Genomic DNA, 12733 nt, shown 5'->3' on the forward strand with positions numbered 1-12733 from the left:
AACCGAGACTGAAACTGAGAAGACTGCGGCTTGTAAATACTATAAAATGATGGAAGCAGTGCAAGTGTCCTTATGTGTAGGAAGACATAGATAACAGAAATGTGACAACATGATAGCAAATAATCCACATCTAGCATGATTTACACGAATAATGAGTTGGTGTTATCTGAGTGCTACTCAGGTTGAGGTGACTCACATCTGTCCACTGAACCCTGAAGCATCTGTTCTAGTAGGCTCTCCAGGATGCTGCCCTCACCTAGCACAGCGTATCTGAACATTGGGGGTCCTTGATGTCAGATTTGACCAGTAAATGTGCTCAGAAAAGGTCAACAGCAATTCCTGAGGCTTCAGCTCCAACACATGTAGAGATGTAGCTAGTGGAGTAAACAGAGCAGCTGGTTAACAAACTGGACTGTTTAGCTGGGTGGAATGGTTAAATGTGTTAAACAACCTCTAATTATCAGCTTTTATTGAGTACATCTTTTGATGAGGGATTTATTTCTTTGATTAATCTCAGAGTTTTTAATTTAAAGTAACTTACAACTGAGGAGGGACACTTAATCTTAAATGCCATAACCGTGGCGCAAATATTATACATGATGCTGTAGCAGAAACTACAGTCTCACTAAGGTGGTTGTGAGCGCTGTGTTTATAATCCGTACGTGGACAGATTTACTCAGAAATACGAAACAGGAATGACACACTACACTAGTAGCCCATATCATGAACAAAGACCCAAATTCAGACTGACATGCAGGCAGGTTAGGCCATAAAATACATTTGGTTTTAAAACCACCAAAAACTTATTAATATATTGTGTCTTATGGTGAGTAGAAGGATGAGGAGGATGAACAAAGGTCTCACACTTTCTTTGTGTACTCTGTTCTTCTTAAACAGCCCTGACCATAACTGACCCTTTTGTGCTTTTATACCAACCTTATATATGTTGCAACAGAATTTTATTGTTTTTAAAATAAAAACATTAATAATGCATAAGTAAAGCATTATATGCAACATAATGTATATTTCAGGAAAAAATCCCAACTACATTTACCATTAAACCCTGAAAGACCTCCCAGATGTTTGTATCTTATTAACATTTGTTTATGCAGCACATATATGTCGACATTTGACACTTTATAATGATGGGCTGCTGATTCAGAGATCATTGGTAGTGGGTGAATAAGGACAATCTGGACTCGGTCTTATTCTTCCTCTTAACTCCAGCGCTGTGCTTATGGCTGGTCAGTAGCTACAGGAGCCAGTACCGACCACAGCAACGTAGCTGCCTGCTCCTTGAGGTTCACGCTTTTCTACCATATAACAACACATTTGTACTCACTGTTCCTTCAGGATATTAATACTGTTTGAAGCTGAGCTTCAGCAGTCTGAGCTGTGTGTTCAGGGTGACCTAAATTGTTCTTAAAGCAAGAAAAAGTCTTCCCCCGGAGATTTGAATTCACCTGGAAACGTTGTTAGGGACCTATCTTCCCACACTTGGATGGTTCTGGTCTCGTATGTGTCTCTACAGTTTCTTTACATGACAGTAGTCATTAAACTACCATTTTTTCTGTCCAGTCACCTTTGTTCTCTTTTCTGACACAATCCTTCATACCTGGGCTTTCCTGCAGCACACACATACATACCCTCCTTGTTACACACCTGCTGTCAGACCTGCTGCAGTCCTCTGGGGCTGATTTGGGCCTAAATTGTGTCAGACCCAGTGTTGAGAATGATGACTGATTTAATTCTTATTAGAGTCAGCAGAGCTTTTTATCTCCCTGTAAGATTCCACAGAGCTGCAGAAGTGGTTTGGTGGGAATCTGTGTAAATTTTAACTTGTCAAGTCAACATCAAATCTCAGACTGTGATCCTTGATGTTTCTGCCCACTCTGCTTGGAGATTCATGGGCCATGCAGAAGCATCATATGTATATATATATATATGTGTATATATATATATATATATATATATATATATATATATATATATATATATATATATATATATATGTGAGGAAGAGAGTCAAGCTATCAATCACTGATCCGGCATACAAGATGTAAGTAAGAGGTAACAAGGAGTCTGTCACTGAAGCCACAGGAACCTGTCGGTCCTGCTGTCTCAGACCAGTTCTGGTCTACTGAGGATCAGGTCTGATGATTTTTAAGTACATGCTTTGGTTTGATTTGCTTGTGAATTTGACACATTTGTCCTTTATCTCAGACTTTATAAGGACTTGTTGGACTTAGAAATGAGCTCATATTTTCCATGAAATGGTAAAATGTCTAAGTTTCAACATCTAAAATGTTTATTATCTTCTACTGGGAATAAATCATGTGTTGACGAGATCTGGAAATTGATGCATTCTGTTTGTATTTACATTACAAACTCCCAACTTTTTTGGAATTCAGTTTGTACAGACGAAAGTTTCTCATGCTCACAAAACTTTAAGACACACACTCAAACATTTGTCTTAATGTATTTAGCAGTGTTATAATCACCTCTCAGTAATACTCTCTCTCTGCGATGTGTTTGAATGTGTAATTAAATAGTTGTCTTGCATCCTTGACTAAATGAAATGCTTCAGATTTAATGGCGGGGCCGGTTGCTGATGCAGCTGGGAAATGTTTCCTTCCTTAGCTATGCAGGAAAGTGGTTTCCAACAGAAACATGTTGGGGAAAGACATAATTACACTGTAATTACACAGATCATCCAACAAAAGGCTAAAAGGCAACAGAGGATGACAAAAGCATACAAGAGAATATGTTATAATTTGTTCAAACATTTTCTCTCTTCAGGATCAGTTTTCTTTTTCATGAAATTCAGTTTACAGACCCTCAGGACATCGTTATAAGAGGGAAACATTTCAGCTGGAAAATCTAAATTTGTGTTGTGTAAGGTGACTGATTCAAGTTAAACTCATTCTGATCTCTTTATTGGCTGCAAAATAAACCTCAAATTTAATTCAGACAGAAAGACACACGAGATACCTGCTGACAGACTTCATGCTTGTCTTTCCTCTCACTGCTGTCATTTTCAATAAGATCACTCTTATGTTAACACACTCCAGCTGCAAAACATGGCACCACATCCTCAAGAAGGTTAAGTCTTCTTACGGCAGGATTGTAAAATTTATTCTCTGCACGCTCAGAAAAAGGATTTCTTCTTTCATTGCCAAGCAGATACAGGGGTGTAAAAAAGTACTTGCCCTCTTCCGGATTTCTTATTTTTACGCATGTTTGTCAAACTTAAATGTTTTAGATCATTAAACAAAATTCAATATTAGTCAGACAACACAAGTAAACACAAAATGCAGGTTTTAATTTAAAGTTTTTATTATTAAGGGAGAGAAAAATCCAAACCTATATGGCCCTGTGTGAAGAAGTGATTGCCCCTACTGTTAAAACATAACGTCGCTATGGTTTATCACACCTGAGTTCAATTTCTCTAGCCACAACCAGATCTGATTACGGCCACACATGTTCCCAATCCAGAAATCCCTTAAATAGGACCTGCCTGACAAAGAAAAGTAGACCATTGGGCCAAGACCCAAAGAAATTCAGGAACAAATGAGAAAGAATGTAATTGAGATCTACCAGTCTGGAAAAGGGCATAAAGCCATTTCTAAAGCTTTGGGACTCCAGCAAACTACAGTGAGAGACATTATCCACTTGGGTTCTGCAGCATTACAATGATCCAAAACACACCAGGAAGTCCACCTCTGAATGGCTGAAGAATAATAAAATGACAACTTCAGAATGACCTAGTCAAAGTCATGATCTGAATCCTATTGAGATGTTGTGGCATGACCTTCAAAAGGAGGCTCATGCTCGAAAACCCTCCAATGTGGCTGAACTACAACAATTCTCCAATTCCTCCAGTGCTCTAAAAGACTCAAAGCAAGTTATGGTAATAGCAGCTGTTGCTGCTAAGGGTGGCCCAACAGTTATTAGGTTTAGGGGGCAATAACTTTTTCACACAGGGTCAAATATTTAAATTGGTTTGATGATCTGAAAAATTTAAGTGTGACAAACATGCAAAATATAAGAATTTAGGAAGGGGGCTTACACTTTTCACACCACTTTAAACGGGATAAAACCAAACATGAAACTCCTAAAATCTCAGGCTGAACTCTGATAGTTCAATGTTTTTCATGTTCACAACCCACATTCCCAACTCTACTGCTCGCCCACAATAGCCTTTTCTATTCTATTCCACAGTCATTTAACAGATGCTTTTCTCCAAAGAGACTTACATCTGAGAGTACAAACAACACAAGCAAGAATTCAAACAAGATGGGACGTCATAATTAAGTAGTATTCAGACTGCTGAGTCCAGTTGACAGATGCTCTCATGAAGTGCTATAGGCAGTGCTTTTTGCTTTTTTTTTTCTCGATAATAGACCTTTGTTTAAATACAAGATCACAATTTCATCAATCAATGTCATCTTGTGCATAAGTGCACACAGCTTATTCAGTACTTGGTTGAGCCAAAGAGCTGGACAAATCTTTCTAACTCATTCTGTTGAGTAGAAGAGTTAAGCTAAATGAAGAAATGCTCCGTAAATAGCTGAGTCTTTAGTTTGCTTTTAAAAGTGGATAAGGACTCTGCAGATCGGACTGAGTTTGGTAGATCGTTCCACCACCGAGGGACAACAGAGGAGAAGAATCTAGCTACTGATTTTGTGCCATGTTGTGGTGGGAGCACGAGGTTTTTCGCTGGCAGAGCGTAACTGTGGAGAAGGAGTGTAGTTCTGGATTAAGGAGTGGAGGTAGACAGGAGCCGTTTGGGTTATTGTTTTGTAAGCCAGAAGCAGAGCTTTGAATTTGATGCGTGCTGCAACAGGAAGCCAGTGGAGAGCGATTAGCAGCGGAGTGACATGAACTCTTTTGGGCTGGTTGAAGACCAGACGTGCTGCTGCATTCTGGATCATCTGCAGAGGTTTAACTGAGCATGCAGGCAGGCCAGCCAGTAAGGAGTTGCAGTAGTCAATGCGTAAAATGACCAGAGCCTGGACCAGGAGTTGGGCCGTGTGTTCAGAAAGGTAGGGTCTGATCCTCCTGATGTTGTACAGAGCAAATCGACAAGACCGGGAAACCGAGGCAACATGGTCTTTAAAGGTCAGCTGGTTGTCTACCATGACACCAAGATTCCTGGTAGAAGTTGTAGGCACAAGCGTGATTGAGTCAAGCTGTACGCTTATCTGTGGAGGTCAGGAAAGATTTATCTGAAGATGGCGATCCTTCATCCATGCGGAGATATCAGCAAGGCATGCTGATATTCGCATTGAGACGGTTGTGTCGTCAGGTGGGAAGGAAAGGCTGAGTGTTGTCTGCATAGCAGTGGCAGGAGAAACCATGAGAGTTAATGACTGCTCCGAGTGAGGAGGTGTATAGTGAAAAAAGAGCGCCAAGCACCGAGCCCTGAGGCACCCTTTGTCAGCCCCCTCGCCAAGATACTTTGAAGGATCTTCCTGTGACGTAGGACATAACCACGAGAGGACAGATCTTAACATACCAAGTTCCAAGAGTGTGGAGAGGAGGATGTGGTGGTTGACTGTGTCAAAGGCAGCAGAAAGATCTAAGGGTTATAAAGGACGTAAACATACTTTCCAACATTATAACATCTATTACCAAGAAACATTTTCACGACAAAGAAATAAATAATCCATCAAACACTCATTTACTAACTTTCTGTCCTAAGTTTTCACATGTATGGAGAATAAAGAGAGCAGTGCATGATTAGACCAAAACTAAAGGGACGATCTCTCTGTTTCTGTTTTCAGACTCTATGACGGTGCAGAGAGGAAAGAAACTTAGCATCTCCATCCAGGAACACATGGCCATTGACGTTTGCCCCGGACCCATTAGACCCATCCGACAAATCTCCGCCTACTTCCCCCGCCTTTCCCCCACCTCCCCCACCCCCATCTCCCCAAACCCCGCCCTGTCTCCGAACCCCTCCTCCTCCCCGGTGGCCCTCAGCCCCCCCGTAGCGTCCGGGATGGGTGGGGCTCACCTCCTGTCTCCTCTGCGGGCCCACGGCAGGTGGGGCGGGGGCGGGTCCTCGTCTCAGAACAGCAGCATGGACACGTCGGTGGAGATCAACAGTGACGACAGTGACGACTGCAGTGAGCCTCGCTGTTGGCATGTGTGTTTGTGTGTGTTAATGTCCGTCCGTATACATCTGTAGCTGCAGGTGATGATGAGGCTTCTGCATGACCCTGCATGAAGCGCAAATCTGTTTTCACACATTAAACCACAGCCCCAATAAGAAGCTGGTAAAGGCTCCACAACTGATTTCATTCCCACCTTTATGCCAAAAGCTTTTACAGGGATTTCATTACAACTGAAAGCACATCACACATAAATAAACATTGATGAAGACAGCAAAATTAAAGCTTTGTTTGGGCTTTTTCAACTTTTTTTTTATCCAGAAACTTTTGTAGGTTTGTTCAAACTTTTCATTTATCTACTCCTTCATACTTCAACAAATTAAAATTATTCAAATGTCAACAAGTTGAGTTCAGAGGTCTTCAGCAGAGGGTCTTTAACCCCTGGTGGGCTGGAGCCAGTTCATACATTAACACTGTATTAATTAATTTCATCTCACTCTTGGTTTGATTTGTCTTCAAAAACTAAACCAAATCCAGTTTAACAGCTAAAATCTTATTAGATACATGACATGATCCAACAAGATCATCACAAAGACATGTACCATGTATGTGAACCTGCACAGACAACAAGACGACCAACATGCCAACAATTCACATAATCAGGCTGCTACAAGTCAGGATCATTACCACAAAGCCTGCAGCAGCAAGAAGGTGGAGGTCTTCAAAAGCCGAAGAGAAAATGATGCAGTGATTAAATAAATACATTCAGGTTGATAAAAGGTTAAAATTAAATAAAAAACATGTTTATTTATTAAAAAAACATCTCTTAGTGTCTTAGGGGAACGAGGTGTTGAAAAGGATCCAAATGCAGAACAAACAGAGGAGCTGAAGCCAGGTTTTAATGATGATGCACAAGTACAGAAAAACTGAAATAGGGAGTTAATGAAAAGTGATCCGACAATAATCAACTGAAATGAGTCTAAATATACAAGGAACTAATGAGAAAATGAGCAGCAGGTGATGCTGTGTTTGGCAGCTGAGAGTCAAGACAAAGTTTTACAAAGCTATGAAATTTACATCCTCTAGTCTTTACTGACGATGACTTAGAGAAAGATTAGATATCTAATTAAAGTTTTATAATTTTGTAAAAGTTATCTAAGAACTCAAATCTCATGGGTGTCAAAATGTTTTCCATCTGATTAAAAAAACAACTTTTCCATTTAAATCTGCATAAATCTTTCTAATCCTCGTCTGTTGTAGAATTTGTGGTCTTTTTCCGATTTATCACATTATTTACTCAAAGCTTGCAGATTAAAATCCCTTTGGGCGTCCAGAGGCTGTTTTCTTTCTTGCTTTTCCTCCACTGAAGCGCAAAAACAATAATTATTTGCAGATTTTAATGAAGATGTTGAGTTTGCAGAAACCTTACAACATTTTAGGGGATGTGAAGATGCTGCAGCAGCTGTGTTAGAATTGGTCGGGTTTGCTACAGAATCCAGTCGAGAGCAGCTGATGGATGATGAAATAAAACAAAGCCTCTGGAATCAGCTGATCCGCTGGAGCTCGGCCAGATTCCAGTCCGAGTGTTTGAGGAGGCATCAGAGCGGAGAAAGCAGCTTCGAGCTGATCTGTGGTTTCCAGAGGCCCGATGTTTGTGTCTGAGCCTCCAGACTGAGACCAACAATCACTTCTGCTGCTTCAGGGAGAATAAACTCTGATAAATTACATAGATTGGCTATAAAGCAAAGACTAATTAGAGCCTTTCTAACGTTTTATACAATCAACATGTATTTGTTTTTCAGTCACCAGCTGATGGTTTTCTGTGTTTGAATAATGAGACTTCAGACTGATCAGAGCAGGAAAGCTTAAAGGAGGAGCCGAGTGTCTCAGCTTGACAGTCTGTCTCCTGTAACTGAAACTCAGGGCTTTGATCAAACATAAAAGGCACTTTCTACAACAAAGAACTTTCCTTACATGGATTTCTTCTTTTTGCACATGTGATCTCTGCAGAGTTACAGTGAAGGACTGTGTTTGTTTGTTTGTGCGGTTTTTGGTCGTCTGCTTCGGGCTACTGTGAGTCAGTGTGGGAAGATGAAGCAGAAAAAGCTGCATAAAACATCAGCAGACAGCATGTTCAGGACTGCAGAGAGAAGAAATACACTGCATCTCCGATAGCTCCTCACTCAGCATGTGTTTCGCCAGAATAATCGATAGAAGCGCGTTTTTGTTTTCAAGGGGATGTCAGTGATGGAGGATGTTCTCAGGTCCAAAATAAGGACATGCATCTTAGGAATTCTTCTTATAATGATGATGATGTAACTGCACATACATACATATAGGTTTTAGAAGTCCCACTCTATCTGTAATAATACTCTAAAAGGACAGCAGTCCCAGATAGCAGACATGTTTGGGCCTAATCCGGCTTATTTTTGTCACTTGTAGTTCAGTTACAGCTCTGGCAACAGCTAGAGGAATCGCTTCAAAGTAGAATCATTTATATCAAATTATTTGAAGATATGCTGAAATTAGATTCAGACAGCCACAACCACCTTCTGACGACTATAGAGCTTCAAAATCTGAGGGTTAAATTGAAAGCCCTTTTAAAACATGGCTGATGCCAAAAATAAATACATAAATAAATAAATAAATAAATTGTTAAATTGAATAAATACACACAGAAGATTAAAAATATATAAATAAAGAATTAACTACAAAATAAATAAATAACAAAAAAATATATTTTATATTTAGAACATGATAAATGAGTCAAGTTTTAATAAATATATCCGACGTTCCCCTGTGCTGTACTTTTCAGGCATGAAAAGCTGCTGCTACTGAGCCATGGAGGAGCTTTAGAAAAGCAGGCGGTGTTTCTAAAAGCTGTAAATTTAATTCGGTTATGGAGAGAAAATGAGAGCAAATGTTTTCAGCTGTCCAGGAATTCTCTGCAGGGAGCTGCTGAAAGTAAAAAGCTGCTGCAGTGAAGGAGGGGATTATTCAGAGTTCCAGACCTGAACCCATCACCATGACTGCACAAGTTAACACCCCCGGACCGAGGGAGATGAAAAATACATCAAACAAAGACTGTTGTGACTCTGTGTGGTCATGTTGCATCAGTTCTCAGCTGTTCTGAGTCTCTGTGATCATTTCCACTGTGTTACTTTTTTGTGTCACTTTTCCACCACTTCAAATGAGTTATTTGGGGTCATTTTGTGATTCTGTAGTAAATTTTAGGAGATTTGTGTCAATATATGTCCAGTTGAGGTATTTCTTTGTGGTAATTTTTGTCCGATTTTATGGTTATTTTGTGTTGACTTATCTTCAATTTAACTTTTTTCTACTTTGTGTCTTTTTGTATAGCCTTGTCGTTTTTGCCATCTTTTTGACTCTTTGTACTCATTTGGTCTCTTTGTGGTTTTCCTGTGTTGCTGTGTGGTAATTATTCTGAGTATGACAATTTGTAGGTCTCTGACTTATTGTAGGTGTATCACTCCTTGTAGGTCTGTGACTGTACATGTATGACTCTTTGTAGGTCTGTGACTCTTTGTGGGTCTATGACTCTTTGTAGGTCTGTGACTCTTTGTGGGTCTATGACTCTTTATAGGTCTCTGACCCTTTGATGAGTCTATGAGTCTTCTTACATCTGTGACTTTGTGGCTCTGACTCTGTAGCTACTTGACTCTTGGGTGCTCTGACTTCTCGTAGGTGTCTTTTTGTAGCTCCAGTGTTGAAGCTGATGGGACTGATTTAGTGCAGGACACAACCAGGTTGTTGGATGAATTTCTAATTGCTATCTCAAACAAAACAGCTTAAACAGTAGCTTATATATTAGCATTAGAATGCCCTATGTTGTGTAATCAGTGGTTTGTGGGTATTTGAGAGCAGATGCTTCAAATACGTTCTTAATCCCTGTGAATGATTCACATTCTCGGTATGGTGTTATATAACGGTACTGGAGGAACACCAAGCTGCGTTTAGTGTGTGTGGGTTTGTGCTACTTGTGTGAATATCTTTACATTTTGTACAGTGCGTGCATGGTTGTAACCAACCCAGAAGAATGTGCCTGCTCTGTTTATAAGAGGATTTTCCATGTTGATGTGTGATGTGTTATGTTCGGATTCATGTGACAGGTGCTGCTTCGTAAAATTGGATTTCCATCCTATGAATGCTTCATGTGCCTGAACTCTTCCTGTGTTCCCTTGCGTGGTTTCAATTTATGCTGACAGACTAGGAACTGTGTAATTTTTCCTGCCCACTGATGCAATGCTTGTATAATACGCTGTTTTTATGAGCGATGATAATTGTTTCCTTCCTTTCTGCCTGGTGTGTTTCCCCAGCTGCTCTGGGAACGCTGGAGTTCGAGCTGAGATACGAGCAGACCTCCAGTGAGCTGCACTGCACAGTGATCCGGGCCAAGGTGAGGGAGCACCACTTCACTTATTTACACTGTTTATTTATTCATGCAGGTGAACAAGAATTAAGGTTTCCCCCTGTGAGATTCCCGTCGATCTAAACAGGTGTGACTGAACATCACAGCCCACTTTGTTACTGGTTTGATATTCCAAAGCATTCATGCAAAAAGAAATATATTCATTTCCCATCCAAGAGGTTTACAGTCCAGCCACAAAATGTACAGGCGCTCGTCGTAAATTTAGAACATCATGAAAAAGTTTATTTCAGTAAATCCATTCAAAAAAGGAAACTTGTAAAATGTCGACATTCATTCTTCACAGACTGACATATTTCAAATGTATATTTCTATTATTTTGATGATTATATCTGACAACTAATGAAAACTCCAAATTGACTTTCTCAACAAATTAGAAGACTGGGTAAAGGTTCAATATTGAAGACACCTGGTGCCACACTCTAATCAGCTAATGAACTCAAAACACCTGCAAAGGCCTTTAAATAGTCTCTTAGTCTAGTTCTGTTGGCTACACAATCATAGGGAAGACTGCTGACCTGACAGTTGTCCAAAAGACGACCAATGACACCTTGCACAAGGAGGGCAAGACACAAAAGGTCATTGCTAAAGAGGCCGGCTGTTCACAGAGCTCTGTGTCTAAGCACATTAATAGAGAGGCGAAGGGAAGGAAAAGATTTGGTAGAAAAAAGTGTAAAAGCAATAGGGATAACCGCACCTGGAGAGGATTGTGAAACGAAGCCCATTCAAAAATGTGGGGGAGATTCACAAAGAGTGGACTGGAGCTGGAGTCAGTGCGTCAGGAACCACCACGCACAGGCGTATGGAAGACATGGGTTTCAGCTGTCGCATTCCTGGTGTCAACCACTCTGGAACAAGAAACAGCGTCAGAAGCTTCTCACCTGGGCTAAAGACAAAAGGACTGGACTGCTGCTGTGTGGTCCAAAGTTATGTTCTCTGATGAAAGAAAATGTCCTTTCGAAATCAAGGTCCCAGAGTTTGGAGGAAGAGGCACAGAATCCACGTTGCTTGAGGTGAAGTGTAAAGTTTCCACAGTCAGTAATGGTTTGGGGTGCCATGTCATCTGCTGGTGTTGGTCCACTGTTTTCTGTCAATGCAGCAGTCTACCAGGAAGTTTTAGAGCACTTCATGCTTTCTGCCACTGACCAACTTTATGGAGATGCAGATTTCATTTTCCAACAGGACTTGGCACCTGCACACAGTGCCAAAGCTACCAGTACCTGGTTTAAGGACCATGGTATCCCTGTTCTTAATTGGCTAGCAAACTGGCCTGACCTTAACCCCGTAGAAAATCTATGGGGTATTGTGACGAGGAAGATGTGATACGCCAGACCCAACAATGCAGAAGAGCTGAAGGTCACTATCAGAGCAACCTGGGATCTCATAACACCTGAGCAGTGCCACAAAATGATGGACTCCAAGCCATGCCGCATTGCTGCAGTAATTCAGGCAAAAGGAGCCCCAACTAAGTTTTGAGTGCTTTACATGCTCAGAGTATCTGACCTCTATTTAGACCTGGAAATGATGATGAAGCCACTTCCTGTCAAACTTTCCACCAATCCTCTATGGCTGGAATAAAGCCAAGAAGACATTTCTGATGCATGGTGACACCACAAAGCAGCTGAGCTGGAGTTGGTTTAGTGAGGATAGCAGGTTACCAGTAGCAGAAATAACTGGAAATGAGGGAAAAGTGTAAATTTGAAAATAGTTTATGTTGTGTGTTTGTTTCAATGACAATATTTTTCTCCTGAAAGCCAAGACTTGAGAGAACGATGTGAAGATGAGAAAAGGCTTGGTTACTGTTGATCTGTTATTTCTACAAAGTTCTGTTAGTAATAAATTCTGTTAGTAATATAAATAGTAAAAAATTACTTGGAGTTTTAACGGTTAAGATTTCAACGAGGGCAGTTTCAGAACTGTGAAGTGGTTGAATTCCTGAGTGAAAGACATCAAAACAGTTGTTAAATCAGGGAAAATTGAAAATAAAACCCAACATGTTTCAGTGTGAATTCCCACCTTCATGTCTCAGTCTCCTCTCTTGTGGATCTGTGTGTGCGTTGACTTGGTCGGGTCGCTGGTGTCATTGACCTGTTAACACTGGATCCCAGAGCAGGTGGTAAACACTGGGAGGTGAGATAAGAAGCAGCATAGCCTTGGGCAGCTGGTGTGA

General features: G+C 40.7%; 1 protein-coding gene across 1 annotated transcript in view; it reads left to right on the forward strand.

Moving 5' to 3' along the window:
* The window catches only part of doc2a (double C2-like domains, alpha), a 101160-nt gene that overhangs the window by 22089 nt on the left and 66338 nt on the right, over positions 1 to 12733 (forward strand). Inside the window, exons 2-3 of the mRNA XM_041973390.1 lie at positions 5787 to 6131; positions 10454 to 10533. Coding sequence (XP_041829324.1) covers positions 5792 to 6131; positions 10454 to 10533 — 420 coding nt within the window. The 5' untranslated portion in view covers positions 5787 to 5791. The remainder of the gene's footprint in view (positions 1 to 5786; positions 6132 to 10453; positions 10534 to 12733) is intronic.

The sequence above is a fragment of the Melanotaenia boesemani genome, chromosome 2 (genome assembly GCF_017639745.1).
Source record: "Melanotaenia boesemani isolate fMelBoe1 chromosome 2, fMelBoe1.pri, whole genome shotgun sequence".
In the NCBI taxonomy this organism is placed as follows: Eukaryota; Metazoa; Chordata; class Actinopteri; order Atheriniformes; family Melanotaeniidae; genus Melanotaenia; species Melanotaenia boesemani.